At 36.3% G+C, this 22,753-nt stretch overlaps 1 protein-coding gene and 1 non-coding gene across 2 annotated transcripts in view; one reads left to right on the top strand and one right to left on the bottom strand.

Annotated features, from left to right (window-relative positions):
• The window catches only part of LOC143409880 (transport and Golgi organization protein 1 homolog), a 40,030-nt gene that overhangs the window by 6,559 nt on the left and 10,718 nt on the right, over positions 1 to 22,753 (top strand). The window contains exons 4-18 of the mRNA XM_076870447.2: positions 1,338 to 4,137; positions 5,720 to 5,923; positions 8,165 to 8,313; positions 14,141 to 14,272; positions 16,495 to 16,516; positions 17,427 to 17,515; positions 17,756 to 17,833; positions 17,920 to 18,030; positions 19,277 to 19,348; positions 19,546 to 19,650; positions 20,293 to 20,415; positions 20,514 to 20,622; positions 21,658 to 21,713; positions 21,802 to 21,892; positions 22,064 to 22,202. Coding sequence (XP_076726562.1) covers positions 1,338 to 4,137; positions 5,720 to 5,923; positions 8,165 to 8,313; positions 14,141 to 14,272; positions 16,495 to 16,516; positions 17,427 to 17,515; positions 17,756 to 17,833; positions 17,920 to 18,030; positions 19,277 to 19,348; positions 19,546 to 19,650; positions 20,293 to 20,415; positions 20,514 to 20,622; positions 21,658 to 21,713; positions 21,802 to 21,892; positions 22,064 to 22,202 — 4,280 coding nt within the window. The remainder of the gene's footprint in view (positions 1 to 1,337; positions 4,138 to 5,719; positions 5,924 to 8,164; positions 8,314 to 14,140; positions 14,273 to 16,494; positions 16,517 to 17,426; positions 17,516 to 17,755; positions 17,834 to 17,919; positions 18,031 to 19,276; positions 19,349 to 19,545; positions 19,651 to 20,292; positions 20,416 to 20,513; positions 20,623 to 21,657; positions 21,714 to 21,801; positions 21,893 to 22,063; positions 22,203 to 22,753) is intronic.
• Positions 11,303 to 11,409, bottom strand: LOC143411040 (U6 spliceosomal RNA). The gene has a single exon (XR_013092768.1). It is a non-coding gene; the product is annotated as a U6 spliceosomal RNA (small nuclear RNA).

Raw genomic sequence — 22,753 nt, 5'->3', positions numbered from 1 at the left:
GAAAAGGGGACCTGAGCATTTCAGGTGATGTTCAGTCTCAGATCTTTTAAGGCCCCAACTGCTTCCTTTATACAGCATTCCTGTATTGTGCTCTGACTTAAATTGATTTTGTGACTGAAAGGATTTCGTGTTCTAGAATTCTCACTTCAGCTGATTATTTTCTAGAGTTTTAAATTGTGTAGTAATTGATGCCCACCAACATTGAAATATCTTTGGGCAGCTCTTTGTAGTGGCTGTAGAATATGCAAGCTGCTAGGCTAGGATAGTTCTTAGATTAGATGGGGTGAATGGATAAAGTCATCCTGTTTGTTGTTGCTGTTCCTAAAATTTCTTCATAATCTCAGGGGCCATAAAATCACTTCTGTTGCTTGTTGGACTTCATTGTTGGTAAAGAGAGTTAGTTCTTGGGATTTAAGCTGTGACAGCAGTTCACTGATTACAGAGAACTCATTTGTTTTGAACTCTGTCTTTTCATTATGTTTTCCATTACATGCATCCCTCATGGCTTAGAAATGCATGTGATGGGGAGAGGAAATCACTCATCCCTACTACATTGAACTGCCTCCCCCACCCCCAGAACCCCCACAGAATATTATGAAGATTTAATTACGAGATGGAAATTTTTTAAAAAAATTCCATTCATACTATGGCTCCATTTATATGTCAATTTGCTTACTAGTGGCAAGAAGGAAGACTAAATAAATATATAGATAGTCCTGAGAGAGGTCTTAGTGACTGTGAAACCCTGATGAAGAGGAAGGTGTATAACTTGTTGAATCTTGTTTTCAGTTTGTTCTTGTGGTAATAATAATGTGAGGAGCCTCCTTAATATCATTCTTTATTCCATCAAATGTACTTGTATCTCAGTAAGATACTTTAAAACTGATTCATCTTTCTCAATGCTGCAGGATCTTCCAGCTTCTCCTGAGCAAATGATTAAGAATTAAATTCCTGAAACATAGGTGTAGATTTTAGAGCTGGAGGATCCTACAAGTGATGCCTTGCCTTTCCCTACTTATGCTCAGAGCAAATTGAGAGAGACCCAAGAGTCAGGCTGTTGGAGACCAAATTGTCACCATTTTTACTCATTATGCTTTTTAAAGAATATGACCCATGTTAAAAAAAGAAAGAAAGAAAGAATAGACTTTCTAACACTGTAGTCTAGAAAAAGACAGATTTACTCAGCCATAGAAGGAGTTAGCCAATGGGGGTTGGAGGAGGGTAATCTGGTTGACCCCAAAGATTCTTTAGAACCAATCCTGAATTTGGGAGCATGGATGAGTTTGCTTTTGTGACACTTTGTTATTGACACACTAATGTTTTCCTTTTCCTTACAGGAGACAGATTTTGTCTGTTTTGATGGTGGAAGACATGATTTTGATAATTATAGTGTAGAAGAACTTCTAGGATTTTTGGAATTGTATGATTCTGCAGATGAAGATTCTGAGAAAGCTATAGAAAAAGTGGAACAATTTCCTGAAGTCTCCCAGGATGTTGAACCTGAACCTAAACCAGTAGTAGCAAACTCAGAGCAAATTGAAAGTGCATTCTCAGAAAACACTATGGATCTTGAGGAACAATTTCTGGCTCAGAAGAACCATCCTCATGCAGATAGTCAAACAGATAATGCTCAAGGTGAACAAACTTCATTTGAACCCTTTGAAGAAATACTACAAGATGAATTGAAAGTGCAAGAAAGTGAAAACAACAAAACCAGCAACAGTTCTCAGGTCTCAAACGAACAGAAGACTAATGCTTATACACTTTTGAAAAAAGAAATGACATTAGACTTGAAAACCAAATTTGGCTATACTGCTGATGCACTTGTGTCTGATTATGAGACGACCAGACTGGTGACTTCATTAGACGAAGATTTTGATGATGAGGAATTGGATGCTGATTATTATGCATTTGATAAGGAAGAAGAGGAGAATGAGGAAAGCTTTGGGGAGCTCCCATTACTAACCTTTATAAGTGAAGAAGGCATGAAATTCTCAGTGGAGTTTGGAGTGGAGAAATATTCAATACGTGAAGAGCAAAATTCAAATGAAGAAGATAAGGTTGAGGTAACTCTGCCCCCAGGCATCAAGGATGATAAAAATATACTGACAACCTTGGAGGATACTTTATATATTGGCACAGGTGGTGATGAGAAAACAGATATGATGGATTTGCGGAATTCTTATTCAGAAGAAGAAAAAGAAGATGAGGAAGCTTTAGTTCCAGACAGAAAACAGAAGAAACCACAAGCAGCAACAGATTATATTTATCCTGAAAGTGCAAAATATGGTCTTTTTGTGGAAACCTCTAAGACAGATAATGATGAAGAGCCAAAAGTGGACATCGAACTTCATATTAAAGGAAAAGAGACAGATGTTCAGGAGCCTAAGAAGCACCTGATGCAAGATGTTTCAGAATTAGAGGATGAGAAGATAGAAGGGATGATTGCATATACTTCTCCCCAAAGCAATAAGCTCAGCTCATTGCCAGCTGTTGAAAAGGGCAAGGACACATTAAAATCAGCCTTTGAAAACAACAAGAATGACCTAAAAGAAGCAGTTATCCATATCTCAAAAGAAGTGAATGAAGAACTCTCTTCACCTGGAGAGAAGATTTTGGAAGATAGCTTAGAGAATAAATCTCTACATAAAGCTGTAGGGAGTCTGATGACCCAAGAACAGAGTAAACCACCAGAATCCTTGGGTATTGCAACATTCCTGGGAGATAATCAAAATGATGCATCCAAAGATGGAATGGAGGAGCCAGGTTCAGTAAGTACACCAACCCTGCACATAGACTCAGTGGAGCAAAAACCTCAGGAAATTAAAGAGGGACTAGTTCTGAAAACTGAAAATCAATCTGGATTCTCCTCTCCAGATGGAATTGGTTTGTTAAGAGAACCGGAAGAAGAGGTCCCCAGTCCCGGAAAAAATCTTTCTTGGCAACAAGAAAGAGATGTGATTGTTACAGTTAGTCATGTAAATGAGAAGATAGGGCTTTCCAAGGACGAGGGTAAAGAGCAGTCCTCGGCTGAAGAATTGATTCAGCATAAGGCAACACAGGGGACACAGGAAATTAAAAAAACAGAGCAAACTGACGAGGTAGAAGTACCGAGTCTCCATACCAAAAGGCCAGCAGCAGTAGAGGAGGATTATTATCCCCCTGAAGAGCTACTGGAGGATGAAAATGCTGTAAGTGCAAAACAGTCAAAAGAAAAACATTCTGGGATTCAGAATGTTAACCAGCACGTTCTTGAGAAAGCAATTTTAGAGACTATCAATCTTGATCTAGAAACCAAAGAAAACAAACAAGAAACGAGTATAATTTGGGAGATTTTTAAGAAAAGTGAAACCACAGCCAAAAGGGTAGACATGATGGACAAGGAACGAGGTGATATGGAAATGGGAAAGGAGGAAAGTCCTCTGGCAGATGAGGAAGCCCAGGGACTCTTTGACGGAAGTGATGAGGAAAACACTCAGACTTCAGGGATAAGTGAAGTATTTCAGGATAAAGATTCTGACGATCTTGAAAAAGACAACCCTAAGGAACATCTGAACATTTCAGGGTCTACAGAAAAGGCTACTGGAAAAGAAATCTCAAAAGAGGACCTTGAGGACATAGGGCATATCACAGACACAGAAAGCCAGGGTCCTGCTTCTGCAGACCTTGAAGATGATATACTTCCACAGAGTCCACATATAGCCCTAAAGCCAGAGCTTAGCGATCAGGAGGAAGACTTGCCCATAATCTGCAGCTTCTTTACAGAACAAAAGTCCTTGCAACGCTTCCTGAAGTACTTTGATGGCCAAGAACTGGAAGCCATGTTGCAGGAAATGTCATTAAAGCTGAAGTCGGCACAGCAGGAGAGCCTGCCCTATAATGTGGAAAAAGTTCTAGATAAGGTCTTCCGTGCCTCTGAGTCACACATTTTGAGCGTAGCAGAGCAAATGCTTGATAATCATGTGAATGATATTAGAGACATAGGAATAAAGGAAAGTAACATATTTGAAGAGGCTGCCGTGCTGGATGATATCCAATACTTGATCTATTTTGTGAGGTACAAGCACTCCACAGTGGAGGAGACTGCTTCATTGATAACAGCGCCTCCTCTAGAGGAAATCTGGGCTAAAGCTGAAGGTAAATAACTGCCTGCGGCTTGAGCCGGAGAAAAGGAGTTGTTCCATCCAGGTGTTTTTGTGTATTATTGTAAAGTTCTGTTCAGTTTCCATGTGCCTAAAGGAGAAAGAAGGCTGACTCAGGAGCCCCATATGTTCCTTTATTCATTCTTTGGGACTAGAGCATGAAAGGACATTGCTTATTCTTTTTTTCCTTTAGGACAGTTGGGATTGGTTAGCATGTTCAAAGAGAAATTTTATAAAAAGCTAAAGAGAAAGATATAAATGAGAAACTAATGCACAAAAGTAGACCTGTTAACAGTACAGATTTTATGTTAAAATTATAAAAGGGCTTTATTAAACATAATTTCTTAATCATAAAATATCTGTACTAGATCATGTGGGTGTGGAGTGACTAGCGTAACTTTTTTTTTTTAGAATTTAATCTCTTTTTATGTGGTGCTGAGGATCGAACCCAGTGCCTCACCTGCACTAGGCAAGTGCTCTGTCACTCAACCCTAGCCCTAGAATAACTTTTAATGGATAGCTTGCCTGAATTCCCCTCCCCAGCATTTATTTTTTGTGGATACCATGCTATTTCCAGTCTCTTGGGGGAGAGGTCACTTATTCTGGTTTTACTCCACTGGGTTCTAAGGTCCTTGCATGCATATTAATCAAGGATGGAACCAGGATGACAAGCCTTATAATGTAGTGCTTGACACATAGAAGCCTTTCAATTAAATATTCGTCAAACTGACAATGAGCCAATATCCTGATGAAAGCTTTCTGTTTCCTGGTTTCATATTTGATCATCTCTATCTATTGTTTTTCAAAATGAAATATTTCAACTGAGAGTATATGATAAGAATTTCAGAAGGACATAAAGCCATTGGAAAAATTTACTTCCCAAGAATGCTATTTTTACCTGATAATTTGGGGAAGAAAACAGTTGTACATTTAATCAAAGCAGATATATTTTGGATAAGAATGCAAAGTACAAGTGAATGTTCAGGGTAGAATATGAAGCTGTAAAGAGATAATCTTTGCTCTGGATCCTATTGGTCTATGTCCTGAGCTCAGGAAGGAGATAGGTTCACCATTTGGCTCCTAGGTTACTTTGAACATATTTGAAAGGCACATTAGCAAGCTAGACTTACGGAATTCCCTTCTCTATACTGGCTCGGTGAGACCAGCACACTTGTAGATGAAAGAGTTCCTGTTATTTCTGAGCAGAATAGACATTTCACATTTTTGTTCTGGACCAGAATTCTCTTCTGCACATTTATTCATGTGGGTGTATGTTGGTTTGCCAAGGGAAGGTAAGTTATTGAAGCCTCTATCATAAATGTATTTGTTTATAAAATACTTTGGATTAAAGGCTTCTTTATAAATTTGACTGTATAGTTTAGTCATCCTTTAAATGGGATGAAAACAATTAACCCTCCCGTATCCTTGCCCAGTTGTTCTCATGGGCGCATGCCAGGACATGGAGGGCAGTGTTGAGGTTTCTGGAGCTGTGTGCTGAGGGGGAGTGCTGATCATTGGGCTTAAGTGGGGGTAGACACTGTCATCCAGCTGGCTCAATGCATTCTTCTCCCCTGTAGAGATGCAGCCACCCCATGAAGATGATTTTCCTAAAGAGAACACAAATAATCTTAATAGAAATCTTCATGAAGAGCCTCGCCTCCTGAGTCATCATTTAAATATGAACCATCCTGAAGAGCCCAGCCTCTTGAGTCAACCTGTGACTGAGGACATGGGTGTCTTAGAAGTGTCTCAGATCCCAAATACTGAGAAAGTAGACCCAGGTAAAGCTTGCCAATTTTTCTCTACAAAGTAGAGGCATTATCATAATGAAGGCTTTCAAGGATATTTGTTGCCAAAGGTACAAAATAGAGCAGAGAGTGATATAGGTACATGTGAGTTCAAAAAAAAAATCTCTTAAGTGAGAGAAAATAAAGAATAAAGATGACTAGAAATCAAAAATAGGCCAGAGACTGTAACTCACCTAAAAGCAAATGTTTAGCTATGACTAGCTTGTGTAAACCATTTACAACTAAAATATTATTCTTCAAAGGCCTTATGCTCTAAAACTGTAATTTTCCACCAGACCAACAGCACCAGAAACTCTGGGGGTGGGACCCACAATCTGTGTTTAGCAGGCCTTCCAGTAAAGTCTGGCCTGGTACAAGTTAGCTTGAGAATCACTGTTCATAGTCTCATAAATTCTGTGTTTTTTCCCTTTTCTTCTAAATGGAATGTAATATACCTCAAGTCCTGTTTTGACTTGCTTCCTTGACATGGTAATTAAACTTTTTCAAATGCAGTCAATGGTCCAGATCTTTATACTATATACTTACAGGAAACAGTACAGAACTGCAATCCATTTTAGACTGACACTTATGAATACTTCATCATAGTACACAGTATCCAGTGGGAGGTGAGAAACAATTTTTCAAAAAAATCCCCAATAATGGCATCAACAGCATTCTACTTTTGTGTTGCTCACTCTCATTTTATCAGTAAATTAGATGATGACTAATTGTTTTATTTTATCCATCCAGTATGGTGCTATGAAGCCATAATTACTGTATTTTGTATTTTTAAAGGTTCTGGTCTGTAAGCATAGCTATAGCATTATCCTGCACCAGTGCAGGGCTTAGCAGCACTGATCCTGACCCCCCACATCTGCACACAGAGTGTAGGAGAACTCATAGCAGGGGGGGATTCAGTTAATTTGAGAAGGAATAACATATCAGTTCTCCCATTTTCCAGAAGACATTTCATCCATATATGAACACTACTGACTTATGAACTGTGTTTAACTCCATAAGGTTCTGAAAATGAATAATGCATCATTAAGATTTGTTATTTTCATGCTCCAAAACTTTCAAGATTAGGGAAAACTTGGCTTACAAAATTAAGCATGAATTATTTCCCTGGCCTTTTAGGTTCCACCACAAAATGATGTCAATCACCTTTATAGGTAAAATCTTCCCAAATGTCATTTAATATGTCTCAGGTGCTGAGATGCTGAGCCAATGGGCAGACTTCACCAGCAGTCAAATTCATAGACCAATAGTGAATGGAGGGCCTGGGGTTGTAGCTCAGTAGTAGAGTGCTTGTCTAACATGTGAGGCACTGGGTTTGATTCTCAGCACTGCATACAAATAAATAAAAGTCCATCAAAAACTAAAAAAAAAATTTTTAAAGTAGGCAAAAGCTTAAAAAAATAGTGGTGAATGGAATCGGCGGACACAACATCTTTTTTTTTTTTTTTTGTATGTGGTGCTGAGGATCGAACCCTGGCCGCACGGCCAGACGAGCGCATTACCGCTTGAGCCACATCCCCAGCCCAACTGGTCCAACTTCTTAATAACTGCATGTTGGACTCCTAGCTGTTTAATCAAACATACTCCAGGCTCATGTAACTCATACTGAAATTCCACCCCTACAAGCTCTCAAGTCTAACTGGAATTTTACCTCATTCACAGAGCCTCAATGCAGGTCTGTACCCAATTCTCTTTAGTCTCTCTTGGTATTACTGTGTTCTTTTTAAATAGCTGTCATCTGTCCACTCAATAAATAGTTGTTGAGTATCTCTGCCAGGTGCCAGATGCTGTGTTAAGCCTTGGCTCATTCCACCTGTAAATCTGCAAACCAAGACTCCCTCTCTTTCAGCTTTCCTAAAATTTTTAACACAAAGTTTCACCAGCACTAAATTCATGTTTGTTGAATGTGACCCTGTCTATATATCTCTGGTTTTAAAAATTTTCCTTTAGTAAATATTGTTCTGGTAGCAGTTGTATGGCCATGGAAGTAGTGGAGAGTAGACTGGAGATTGTTCATTTTATAATTGAAGGGTCTGACAGCTCTAATTAGGATTTTGAAGTTTTTTTCTCTGTGTTAATTGTCTTTAGGAGAGCCACATATTCCAGGCACTGTGACTCATATATTTAGTGAAACACTCGATGAATATTGAAACTGAAGAGAGACAATTCTTATTCTATAGCATAAAATAAAATAGCCATTTCCCCTTTCAATTTTAGAGCTACTTATAACAGAAGGTACTCCTGTTGATGATGCTGATACAGAAGAAAAACTAAAGGAGATAAAGGTGGAAGAGCCACCAGATGCCACCCTTTTGGACAACATGCTTTCCTTGTTATATTCATACTTGCTTTATTTCACTAAGATGGTAAGTTTGACATAGTTTCTTCAATTAGAATGTTGATTATTTATTAGTTTTTAAGTGGCTTCTGGTCATGAAGTGAAGAACTTAAAATGTCTTTATGAAAATGATTCCTGACCCTTTGAGTAGATAGCTCCTAAAACAAAAGCCATAGGGGTGTGACTTAATGGCTACTTAGTTTAGCATATGAGGAAGATTTGCTGTCTAGCAAGGCTGGACATTTGTACACCTGTAAAACCTCAGAACCTTTCGTTCTTGAAACCCAGTAAGATAATGGCAGAAAGAGAGGTATTTATTTGATGGTAGAACATTATTGTCCATAAATGCATTTATTATGGTTGGAAGGGTGATCAATAAGGTCAGAAAGTAGTTGAGATGTGTTTGAAGCACAGGCAAAGGGCAAACAGGAGTGTGACATGTGGTTTGTTGTTGATTAGACAGGCTGGGGTGGAGGATGGTGGGGAAAGCTGGCAGTCAGAAGAAATGTGTTCAGAGAAATGGAAACATGAAGAAAAGGATATTTGGGGAGGCCAGGAGAATGTGAATAGTTGGTGTTGTATAAAGTGTGAAGTTGGAGGGGGATGGTCTGTTGGAGAGGCCAGCAAATCTTAAAGGAAGTCATGAGCCAAAGTAGCATTAGACCATTAATAGTGGGGATCCTTAGAAAGTTTTAAGAATGAAAGGAATTAGGTTAGATCTGTTTCTTAGAGTCACTTAAGGCTGACCTTTCTAAAGAAAATCATGATCCAAACAAGACATTTAATCTGTCTAGAAGCTTATCTAAGCATTTTAGGACTTACCTCCCCCTCATGGTATTTGTTGATGTTGGACTTTTAGAGTTTAATTATGGGAATGAGAAAGCTTTTAGAGCTTGGAGGATAAGATGGTCCTAGGGCCATTGTGACAGTAATCCTTCTCAACTGAAGTTGTTCCCTGTAGGTTGTGTTATTTCAAGACTTGTGTAAGAAAAGTGATGTTGTTGTTTTCCTTGTAAAATGTATAGATTTTGTAGCCAGGTAGATCTGGTTTCAAATCCCAAGGTTATCATTTAGAAGTTTGGGCAAATAACTAAGCTTTTGAATATCAGATTCCCCATCTGAAAAATGTAGATAATGCTTACTCCAATCATAAGAATTAAATGATTTGACAAGGTAAAGTGTCTGGTGAGGTGTCTGGCATTTTGTAGGGTTTTACCCCCACGCACCCCCTAATTCTCATGTAGGCAGTCAGAGGTGGTATAAAGACAATGAATACCTGGGGAGGAGAGACCACCAGGGTGGAAAAGATGTGATGGGGAGAAATGAATCATTTTTCAGTTGGCTCCATGTTTGTTCATGGTGGTGGCAGCCACCTGGGTAAGGAGTATGTACAAGCCAGGCAGTTAGAATAATGATATTTCCAGTGATTAAAGCCCAGTCTTCCACAGTCATAATTTGATTATCAGAATGAATCAACATCACTTGGAAAGTTTACAGCCTCACGATATGGGAAGGATTTCTTTATTCATATTTTTAGGTATGCACAGAGCCCTCCTCTAGGTCTAGGTCGGGGTACACGAATGTGGTGCAGGTATGCTCAGTGATTTTGCAGTGATAGGTAAGACATTGACGTGAGTGGCAAAGAAGAGGCACAATGTTATGAGACTGATTTGAAAGGAGCCTTCAAAAAGGCATTTTGATGTCCCAGTATGTACAGGACATTGTGCGAGGACTAAAAGAGTCTAACAGGTGTAAGGCATGATTGTGATTTTTGAAAGTCTTAAGAAAAGGACTTAACAAATATATGCAAAAATTATGAACAAGTCAATGTAAAATCTTAAACAAGTAGTATGATATCTGATAGGACTGGAGAGTAATAGGCTCTGATGTGTTTGGGAGATGTGCACCAATCAGATTCATTGATCAATGGAATCTTAGTAGAATCTTAGTGTTAGAAGAAACCTTGGAAGGCTGTTAGTCTAGTTTCTCACTCATTGGTGTAATTTTCTTTACTGTGGCCCTGACGAGTAGTTATGAGGCCTCTACACCAGTATTTCCTAGCATGAGTCACTCTCTTACAAGGCTATATGTTCTTCTGTTGTCTAGTTCATCCTTGTATTGACTCCAAATTTTCCTCCACATGATTTCCTCTATAAAATTGAATTCTTTTCTACTTAGAAATCCTTTAAATATTTGAAGTTATATCTTAATTTAAAAATTATTTTTAGTATTTTTATCATGGAAACTTTCAAATAAGAGCAGAGAGAATAGTAGGGGACTATAGGTAACCATAACATACTGTACATTTCAGAATACTAGAAGAAAAGATTGTGAAAGTTTTACCATAAATGATGTTTGAGGAGGTAGATATATTTAACCTGATTTAAACTTTACATAGTGTATACATGCATCAAAATGTCATGTTACCTACTTCAATAATTATAATGTTTATTTCTATGTACTAATTAAAAAATAAATGTAATTAGAAAAGCTTTAAAGAAAAGCATAGAGAATAGTATAATGAACCCACGGGCCATCACCCAACTTAACAGTAATTCCTTGATAGCCAATATCAGTGAGTTTTTTTTAATTTGTTCTAATTGGTTATACATGATAGCAGAATGCATTTCGATTCATTGTACATAAATGGAACAAAACTTTTCCTAGTTGTACACAACACATGTAGTAGTCCTACATGTACCTCGGGTAATGAAGTTCATCTCATTCCACCATCTTTCCTATCCCTATGCCCTCTCGCCTGTACTACCTCCCCTTTGCCCAATCAAAGTTCCTCCATTCTTTCCATGCCCCTTGCCACCCACCTCACCCCCATTATGGGTCAGCATCCACTTTCAGAGAGAACATACAGTTTTTGGTTTTTGGGATTGGCTTACTTCCCTTAGCCTGATATTCCCATTCACCCGCAGATGCCATAATTTTTTTCTCTTTTAATGCTATAAGTAACATTTCCTTTTGTATATGTACCACAGTTTCTTATCCATTCATCTGTTGAAGGGTTGTTTCCACAAAACTTCACAAATGTGGTTGTCATCCTTGCTCAGGGACCATGCTAATTTTTTCTGTATTGTCCCAATTTTAGTATATGTGCTGCCAAAGCAATCACACTCTGAGTTTTAACAAATGTAGATACCTATGTAAAAACTACCATAATCAAGATATAGAACAGTTTTTTCACTAGAAAAGGGGTTTCCTTGGGATCCTTCCCAGTGAGTTCCTTCACCACCTGTTCCAGGCAACCACTGATAACTTTTTTTTAAACTATAGATTCATTTTTCCTACAGTACTATTTCATATGTATGCCCCTATAAGTGGACTCATATCTAGGAGTGCAATTGCCTCCTACGTCTAATGTATGTCTTTATCTTATGTGATACTGTCAAGCCATGCTAATAAATGACCACAATCATTTTATACTTCCACCAGCAATTTAGGAGACTTCCACTTGACTTCATCTTCACTAGCACTTGGGCCATTCTAGTGGGTATGTCTTTGTGAGTTTATTTCCTGATAATTAATGATATTGAGTGAACTTTTTTTTTTGAGATAGGGTCTCACTAACTTGCTTAGGCTCTTGATAAGTTGCCAGCCTCAAACTTGGGATCCTCCTACCTCAACCTTCTGAGCTGCTGGGATTACAGACATGTGCCATCATGCCTGGATCAAATACTTCTTCATGAGCTTGTTGACCATACTGTTTTTGTATGTCAACTCTCTCTGGCTAGCTGGAATCCAGACTTCTCCCAGCTCAGTGCCAACTGTGGGATTGGTTAGCTTATAGTTGTTCTTGGCCCTCGCAGTACTGCTTAGAATGTATCCCCAAACTCAAGACCACCTCCATGCAGATTTCTGGAACTCTCTTTCTTTGTGGCTCCCATCTTTCTGGTAGTTTTCTCTACATGTTTTTGGCTGCTTAATCTCCTGGAACTCTGGTCTCTTTCTCCTCAGTGAGAATGTTAGGCCCCATTTGGGTTCCCCTTCCCAAACTGAGGTCTAGAGGGTGCCTCAAGGTAGAATGCTCACCTATTTGTTCTCCTTCTCTTAGGGGTGACAGTTGCATGTCCCTTGTGGCTTTCTATCTGAAAAATAGCTCTTTAAAAATATATTTTGACTGTGCATGGTGGCACATGCCTTAATATCCTAGTGGCTCAGGAAGCTGAGAGAGAATCATGAGTTCAAAGCCAGCCTTAGCAAAAGTGAGGTTCTAAGTAACTCAGTGAGACCCTGTCTCTAAATAAAATACAAAATGGGGCTGAGACTGGGGATGTGGCTCAGTGATCAAGTGCTCCTGAGTTCAATCCCTGGTACCAAAAAAAAATATATATATATATATATATATATATATATATTTCAACTTTCTGGTTGCTTTCAGTGGGAGAACAAGTCTCATATAAGTTAATTGATTTCTCCTTTTGTTGTAACTTTTTGCAATAATTGAAAAAAATATGTTTGTGGGACTTCTAGGATATATTGTAGTTTTGGTGAATAAATGACATCCCCCTGGTACAACAATTTAACCTGTTTTCTCTATTGCCTTTTTTTTTTTTTTTTGGTGGTGCTGGGATTGAACCTCGGGCTCCATGCATTCTAGGCAAGTGCAGAGCTAACAACCTCAGCTTCTCTCTGTTGCTTTATATTTCTTGGAAATTCATAGTCAGGTTTAGGTTCAATTCTTTTTCTTATGAAAACTTAATAGGAAATATTGCATTGACATATGCATATCCTCTCCTTTGATGTTGACTACTAGTCAACAGTGACGTTGGTGAGATTTGCTAATATATTATAGGTTGCAAAATAGCAATGGTCTGAGTTGCTGGATTTTTCTTTCTTCATTTAAAGGATGGGATGCCTACACAAATAAAAATTTGATTATTCTTTTTTTTTGGAGGGGGGTATTGGGAATTAAACTCAGGGGCATTTGGCTAGTGAGCCATATCCCCAGCCCTATTTTGTATTTTATTTATATACAGTGTTTCACTGAGTTGCTAAGCAATTCCCTTTTGCTGAGGCTGACTTTGAACTTGCTATCCTCCCTCCTCAGCCTCCCTAGCTACTGGGATTACAAGTGTGTGCCACGGCGCCTGGCTATGATTGATTATTCTTTACACAGTTATTTGGTTTGTATAGTTAAGGCAGGAGATAAATATTTGATTCCTTTTCTTTATTTAAACACTTTTCAGAATAGTAAGGTATTCTTCTAGCTTATCAAATGATACCCAAAGGGGCTTGAAATCTTTTTATTGTTTCATTGTTTTTATTTGTTGCCATAAAATTAATTAGTTCTTTCATATATTTAAGTTTTTGTCTTAAATAATTTTTTTAAATTATAAAAACCAGGTTATCTAAAAGAAAAGAATGATCCAGAGGGATTCTAGCCAGGTGTTAGACAATGTGATGATATAGGGCCTGTTACAAACTGGAAAATTTAAAGTATGCTCAATTTAAAGTATTTAGATTCAGGCTGGGGTTGTGGTTCAGTGGTAGAGCGCTTGCCTAGCATGCATGAGGCACAGGGTTAGGGTTAGGGTTAGGGTTAGATGGTTAGGGTTAGGGGTTCAATCCTTAGCACCATATAAAAACAAAATAATGTGTCCACCTGAAACTAAAGATACATAAATAAATTTTTAAAAAAAGTATTTAGATTCATTATACTTGAAAACACTGCAAGTGAACAAAAAATATGAGACTGTCAGTATCCTTTCTCTTGAAGAAACTATTGGAAAATATTGAGGAGGTGGATTTCTGACGAGGAGGTTGGTTTAGAATTGCCATGATTCTTTGTGACTGTTTTGTTATAAATTTAAGGTTTCCCATTTCTTCTAATTTGTCTGTTTCAGCTGTTTACTACATTGCCTGATGAGTATCAACCTGGGCCTGATTTTTATGGACTACCATGGGAGCCTGTAGTTTTCACTGTTTTCTTTGGATTGGTATCCTTTGTCATTTTCTTTTGGAGAACTGTTCTTGTTGTGAGTAAATTAACTTACTTATACCTTAGCACATAAGCACAAGGATTATTTTATATAGTCACTGCCCCCCCCACTTTTTTTCCTTTTCAGTTGCTAAAACACAAATTAGTGGTTTAAGTCAAACTAACCTTATAAAATAATTTAGTGTGGGTGCAGTTGGTAGAACTGGTAATTCTTACAGCCATCCTGATCAGTAGTTTCATACGTATCATAAGTCTTAAAAGTGGGATAAAAGATGGGATAGGTTAGATAAATATCCTTTTATGTAGTATATATGTCTAGTAATCTATATTAAAGAAATAACTATGCTTTGAAGATTTTGGTAATGTTTTTCAGTGGAACAGTGTATTAGATTGAAGACTTAGCACAACATAATTCATTTAGGGGATATTGTATGTTCGCTTGATGGAATAGTAGGCAGATTTATCTATTTCAAAGCTTTGAGGTACAGAAAATGCTCACAATTAAATGTGAAGTGGAAAAAAAAGCAGAAACTAAGATTTAAATGTTGATGAACTGTATGTTAATATAAACACATATAAACAGGGGGAAATGCTACAAAGAAATACAGTAATATGAGAAAAAGGAGATAAGATAATTTTTCCAGTCTTTTATATATATTTTTCCCAGATTTTATGATTTGATCATATGTTCAGAAAATACCTTTTTATTTGGAAGTATAGATTATGTGTTGTCCAAAAATCCATTAAATGTTTTGTTCATTAAGTCTTTTTTTTCTGAGCAGAATTAGTCTATCTCTGTGTATGTGTGTACATATATGTATAAGTGTATATATATAAGCTTATACATACATATGTTTGTACTGTAGGTCATTCTGTTTCATAGTTATTTAACATAATTGGAAGAAAATTATTTTAGGTAAATGGACTTTGCATATGAAAAGCCTAACAGTTAAAGAGGCCAAAAGCATTGGATACAAATCTTTTCAAATCTGAGTGTTCTTTTTTTGATTTCTTAATTATATCAGACATATCATTGTTAAGATAAGTTTCCTCTCCTTGTACAATTGAGTGTAAGATCTCTTAAAAAGCATTCCCTTCTTAAATAGAAGAATCGTTTGCCTGGATTCCTGTGAGGAATTTTCACAGTTCAATCTCATTGAACTTTTTCTCAGCTAAAAGGAAAAAGGAAATAGAAGGATAAAGAGAAGGGAAAAACATGAAAACCCTTTATATTTCTCTCTTGTTTCTTTCATTTCAAGAAAGAAACAGTACCTGTTTCTCTTTTCACTAGGTTATGTGGGATCTGGTTCCTAGCTGTTGCTCCTCAGTTTCAGCATTTGACTTTGGAGCTTTAGTCTCTTCCTTAGATGACCACTTTTAAGCTACTTCCCATTTTCTTCTATTGTCATTTTGAGTAAAAGGTTAGCAAGGCTATGACATTAAAGAAATGCCATTTCTTTCTGTGTTGGAGTTTTCTGAATGCAATTTCCTATTACGAAGACTCCATGGATGATCCATGGACACATCTGAGTATCCCATCACCATTTATAACATTTGAAAGGACAAGTATATGCTAAGTTACAAAGAAATTTAGTGATGTTTTTAAAAAAATTTCTGCTTAGGTTTTATTATCAGGCAGTTTATTGCTGTCTTTAGGAAATGATTGTTTTTGTCCTTTCCAGAATATGTTAATTGTCATTTCTCTTGTTGCTTGTGCATTTTCTTCTAGTAGTCTTCCCTTTCAGATTTCTTGCTATATATTTAGTGGTTTGTAGAAATAAGATGATGTAGCCTCTTAGTTTCTAAATTCAGCCAATAGCCAAATTTAAATTGGAGTTCTAAGATGTTTTCTGGTGAGTGAAAGTGGCATATCTTAGTACAAAGATTATGCCTTTAATATTGTTTCCTCAGATTCCTTTTGAATAGTCATTGTTTCTAGACTTTATCCTGGTTATTTAGAATTCTCAAAGAAATGATTTTGAGTACACACACACACACACACACACACACACATCTTTACTGTGAAATAAGGTACATATCTTAGTGTTTTTATGTCAGAGCCTATTTATGAAATATCACTACCAATTAAATTTAAAATGCTTGTTAACCTTTATTTATTTTTAATCCTATAAATTTATTATTCTGAACAAGAATGTTATTAAATTCTCACTTGGTTATGATTCTGACTGTTGTTTTAGGAATGCTGTTTCTATTGAGCAGATGTTTGACATCAAATTTAATCTTTTTTCTCTCTTCTAGGTAAAAGATAGAGTATATCAAGGTAAATTTTTAGGTTTCTTAAACTTGTATTGTATTGGTGTTTGATGTGTGTTTTATGTATGTTAGAAGTAGATACAGTGACTTTTAATGGCTATTACTTTTTTACCTCCTGAAAATTTTACTATTCCTAGGTTGCTAGCATGGATAACTGAATAGATGATGATGGTTCCAACTCTGAGATAGGAGATAAAGAGGAGGAACAAATTGTGGATAGGGAGATGATAAGTTTTAATTTGGGGCAGATTAACTTTGAATATTGATGTAATGCAGATGTATTACATTTGAAGAGTATTTCTATGCTAATGATTTAATCATGCATTAAGTAATTGAGTAGATAATTTAAAGAATGTTAATGTGAATCAGTATGCTTTCATTTCTGTTTTTCTTTGCAAAGAATTAAATGATTCCATTTTCTGAAAAGAAAGTGTTTTGAGAAGGGAGGAATATCAAGCTACAACACTTTACTGTATTTCCCATCTGTGAAATAATCTTAAATTGAAATATCATTTTGGATGGGAGGGGTACCTGGGATTGAACTCTGGGGCACTCTACTGAGCCACATCCCCAACCCCCTATATTTAGAGACCAAGTCTCACTTTGTGGCTTAGTGTCTCGCTCTTGCTGAGGCTGGCTTTGAACTTGGGATCCTTCTAGCTCAGCCTCCTGAGCCACTGGGATTACAGGTGTGCACCACCGTGCCCAGCAAAATATCATTGTTCTTATATTTTTCTTAAATTTTAATAATTTTATACTCTAATTGCTAATAAGCATAGATTGCTTTTTAAAAGCATAATAGTTATGCTAAGAAGTATTTCCTCATAGTACCATATAACATGTCTTTGCTTTTAGTAAATTGAGTAATTGGATTTCATTTAGTGATTGTAATAATCTTGTGTATTTACCCCTTTTAGTCACTGAACAGCAAATTGCCCAAAAGATAATCAATTTCATGAAAGAAGATGAAGAACTGATACAGAAATTTTCAAAGTATGAAGAGAAGGTATAATTATTTTTTTGTTTCTTTCTCCCTTGGTTCTAGCTTGAATCATTTCTACCTGTTTTCATTTAAAAATCATATTTTAAAGTTTTTACTTCATTATTTCCTACAAATCATCCAAATTCTAAGCAGCCATATGTATTAAGTACTGCTTTCTTCTGGAAAGGGTCACTTGTCTGGAAGTAACTTGTATAGTAGCACTATAATTTGTGTATCTTAATTCTGAATGCTTTATTTACATAGATAAAGGAATCAGAGAAACAGATCCAAGAAACCATGAAACAAAATATGATTCTTTCTGATGAAGCAACTAAATATAAGGTAAAAATCCCTTCTTTGGGGGGAATTACATTCTAAACTCAAAAGTAAATGTAATGAGTGAGTAATCTTGACACCTTTTTTCCCAGGATAAAATAAAGCTTCTTGAAAAAGCTAAAGAATTTCTGGATGAGAGAGCTAAAAGTCTTCATGTTATGTTAGAATCTGAAAGAGAACAGAATGCTAAGAATCACGACTTGGTAAGAGTTTTGCTGCTAAGTGTTGCTTTAATTTGGCTTTTGAAATATTTTGTAAAATTGGTTAAGTTGAACTTAGTCCAGCTGTTAACTAAAGTAAGATTAGGAGTCAAGGAAGTTGAACCCACATCTGTTCCCATTTTGTGGAACTTTTAAGTACTGATACAACAAATTATTTTTATGGGCCTAGGAAATATTTTTATTCTCAACCTTGGATAATTTTCATATTGCTTTGCTCTGCCCTTGGAAACATGCAGATCAACTAAAAAACTATTGTCCAATTGAACAGTATTTGTTTACTTTTTACTTGAAAGAGTAATGAATTAATCAATTTTCTGTACTTAAAAAAATTTTACTTACATATTTCATTTTCAATTTCTATAAGTTTCTGTAATTACATAAAAGTTGCAAAAGATAGTAGAGAGTGTGTTCTGAAATATCCTACCCCCAAGTAAGCTTGATCACCTAGCTGAGGTAGTATTTATCAGATTTCGTCACTGTAAAAATTCTTTCCAATCCTTTTCATATTATATTCTTTGGAAGTTACCATGCACAGCCCACAGTTAAAGTATGAAGAGTTACGAGCTCAGGATGCAGCTCATGGTAGAGCACTTGCCTAGCATGCATGAGGCCCAGGATTCAATCCCAGGCATTGCAAACAAAGATTGGGGAGTTATGTCCACTTCCTTAAGGAGCGAATATCTTTATAAATTTTTGGGAATTCTTCTGTATGTGAGATTAGTCTATTCTCCCTTAAATTTTATCATTTTTTACTTCAGATAAGAAAATTTTAAAAATGATCTTGGGAAATTTTTTTCTCTATCACTAGAAAAAAAATTACTAATTTGAACTGGTTTATTTGAAACAGTAATTAATTAATTTTCTATGCTTTAAAACATTTTATTATTGCATTATGATTTTCTATACTTTGACCTTTTTTTCTGGTTATCTCATAAACAGTAAGGTTGTGGATGCCATGAAATATTTATGACTTCATTTTCCCTCATCTCTTTCAGTTCTTGATTTTTTGCTTAGTTCAAAGCTGGATCCCCTGCATTACTGAAATGTAATGGGATGGCTTGACAAATATTTTGTTGTGTTTATCTTTTTTAGTATATATATATGTGTGTACACACACACACACATACACACACACGCACACACGCGCACACACACACACACACACACACATATCACTATTTCTACTGAAATCCTAATGCATATTTTGTGTTCTGTTTTCACCTGGCAGATAATTGAAAATAAGAAATCTATAGAGAAGCTTGAAGATGTCATTTCAGTGAATACTTCTGAATTTTCAGAGGTAAAGCTGCCAACTCTTGCTAATGGGATAGTTGGCATAATGGGATATTAATACTACATCTTAGTTTTGTTGCGGACCAAAAATTTGAAGTGTGCTAAAATGTGCAAAAAATGAGAACCATATGATGTCTGGTTTGGGAAAGTATAACTTTGTTTTTTCTTTGGAATTAATTCACTAACTCTAGTGTTTTGCATTAGCTTCAAATTGTCTTTAATGAAGCTAAGCTTCGTGAAGAGAAGGTGAAGTTGGAATGCTGTCAGCTTCAGAAAGAAAATACCATACTTAAGACGACGAAAGAGCAGGTAAAGAAAATTTGATGTCATACATAATGTAAACTAGAGAAGTGAATATCATTATCTTGTATCTTTCTTGGATCTGTTTCTGAGGTAAGGAATATTCATGTAGGACCTTTTCTAGATATGCAAAGTTTAAACATGCTCCCTAAATTGAGTGCATATATATGTTCTCCATCTGTTTTGGATTTTTGGATTATTGCTTTTCTTATCAAATGTCAATCAGTTATTAACTTGCATAGCCTCAAAGAAACTTTTTAAACCAGAAAATTAAGTATTTTATGATCCTCTTTTGAGTAGTTACTGATTCACTGGCCAAGGGAAGATTACATGATAAGGAGTCTAAATTTAGGAGACAGTCATATGTGCCCAGTCATTCCTGCTGGAGGTAAATTATTTGAATTGGCAGCAATTTTCTGGGGAATGCAATAAACAGGGTCAACTTCCTGAGAACTCTGATGTTCTTACTGCAGCTGTGAGAGTTGGGGCCACTCTGCCCTCTTCCTTAACCAAGGTCTCAACCCCCTCAATTGAGGCAGGCCACCAAGGAGTATGGTTCTCTATTTCTTTGTCTAAGTCTTGTAGTCCTGATGTATCCAGTGCAGAAACCCCTCCCTAACCCACAGGAATTCATGTGTTTTGACTTTTCAGTTGCAGCAGGAAGTCAAAGACTGGTGTACATCACACGCTGAGCTCAGTGAACACATCAAATCATTTGAGAAGTCCCAGAAAGATTTACTTGTATTTCTTAATCACAAAGATGATACTATTAATGTAAGTTTATACTCCAAATACATGTTTCATCTCATGATTTCTCCTGAAATCTTCTGAATTAAAATCGAGAGTCTTCCAACCTTTTTCTTCTTTTCTAGGCTTTGACTAATTATATCACACAGTTGAATCGGGTACAATGTGAATCTGAATCTGAGGATCAAAATAGAGAAGATGAGTCAGATGAATTAACCAACGGAGAGGTAGCAGGTAAGATCAGTCTCAGGGAGGTTGAATCCTTTTTTTGCTTTCCTGTCTTTAATTAAATATTTATACAGATGCCACTTTTCAGCTGGCTGATTTTCTTCTTAAGCTTCAGGGTTGTTGACACATATCACTGGATCTATAGATATGTCTGTTGCATTGGCAGAGGTGGGTTGCTGGGGTATAATGTAGCAATAGGCATGTGAAGAACACTGACCTTTTCTATCCCATTGAAAACTAGTAAGTACACTGCAGCTACAATAGTCACATCCTGTACAATACTTAGAGTATTGAACATTGTACAGTAAGAGAAATTTATTTCTTATGCAGATGATAGTTGATTTTGATACTCATCATCTCTATGGCTCTGTGGTTTTAAGGTCCACAGTCAGTCTTAAGAGTCCAGAGGTAGTTGGAACCATAAACTAAGGCTGTGAGAACAGAGGCTAGAGACTATCAGAAAGTTAGAGAGAGGGAGTGTAACAGTGTTTACTGATGAGGAAAATATTTCCAGATGTTTTCTCCCAAGTTGGATATTGCTTACATAGCAAGTATTTCAAACCACACCTGGTAGTAGATTCAGGGAGAAAATAGAGGATTGAATCTTTCTAAATAAGACACTTACTTGCCCAGGTGAAGATAGATCTGAGAGAGAAGAATAGCTTTTATTTTACAAGAATAGCATAGATAACATTTTAGTTGTGCAAACTAGAAATTCACCTTTTTTTGTTTTGTTTTTAAGACAGACACAGTACTTTTATTTATTTTTATGCTGAGGATCAAACTCAGTGCCTCACACATGCTAGGTGAGCACTCTACCACTGAGCCACAACCCCAGCCTGAAATTCACCTCCCTCTCTCCTTTTTTTTTTAAATCTAAGCTTGCAATTCTCTTAAAAGTCATTAGTCTAATCAGTTTAGTTATTTAATTGATTTTTTTTCTTCTGGTGTTTGAACACAATCATTATTTAGTTTGGGGAAGTTAGGAGAATATAGAGTTAAAAGTAAGGAAAGAAAAAGCTAAAGTCTTTTGTTTTTTAGGTGATCGGAACGAGAAGATCAAAGATCAAATTAAGCAGATGATGGATGTCTCTCGGGTATAGTTCTTTGTAAGAGTCCCATAGTGCCTGTGAATTCTTCCTGTGCCTCACTTTTAAAAATACCTCTCTTTTCTGCAATTTTTAGACACAAACTACAATATCAGTAGTTGAAGAGGATCTAAAACTTTTACAACTTATGCTAAGAGCCTCGATGTCCACAAAATGTAATCTAGAAGGTGGGTTCTTTTTGAGAAGAAATTGCCATGTTGGAAAGACATAAAATTTTATTGGAAAGATAAAGAATGGCTTCTTGCTTTCATGCTTCTTACTTTTCTTGGCACTACTCCCTCAAACAAGTTCTTAAGTCCTTGTACACATATAGAGATAAGCTGTTTTATCCTTTACAGACCAAATAAAGAAATTAGAAGGTGACTGCAATTCACTACAGTCTTCTAAAGTTGGACTGGAAGAGGAATGCAAAACTCTAAGGCAGAAAGTGGAGATTTTAAATGAACTCTACCAGAAAAATGAGATGGCACTACAAAAGTAAGATTTTCATTGTTTGTTATTGTTATCACTGTGTGAACTAATAGATAATTTTATGTTTTCTTAAGATTATTTACAATTTCTTCTAGTTGTAATAAGTAGAGATTTGTCTTTTTTCCTTTGTGTTTTGTTTCCTATAAGTTGCATTTTTCTTTCCATCGTCAGTCTTAAGAGTCCTGAGGTAGTTGGAACCATAAACTAAGGCTGTGAGGACATCGTAATCAATTGTCAAATTCATATGAAGGCTGGAAGTGGTAAAATGGTATTAACAGTCACTGATGTGGAAATACCTCTCAAAGTTCTAGACCCTTTCTATGATCTCCCTATTTATTTTAATTACCTTTCATTGTGATCAGTTATGTAATTCTAATGTTTTGAACTTGTATCTCTAACTCTGGACCTTTAAAAATACTGAGTGATTTGGAATGACATGTTTTAGTAGAATAAAAACTTCAAAAAGGGATAATATTTACTTATTGATGGTACAAGTTTTGGACTTGAATATCTCAGATGTTCACACAAAATTGAACTGTGGCAAGGACCTTAGGAGT

This window comes from Callospermophilus lateralis, chromosome 11 (assembly GCF_048772815.1).
Source record: "Callospermophilus lateralis isolate mCalLat2 chromosome 11, mCalLat2.hap1, whole genome shotgun sequence".
In the NCBI taxonomy this organism is placed as follows: Eukaryota; Metazoa; Chordata; class Mammalia; order Rodentia; family Sciuridae; genus Callospermophilus; species Callospermophilus lateralis.
This window is presented reverse-complemented; position numbering and strand designations above follow the sequence as displayed.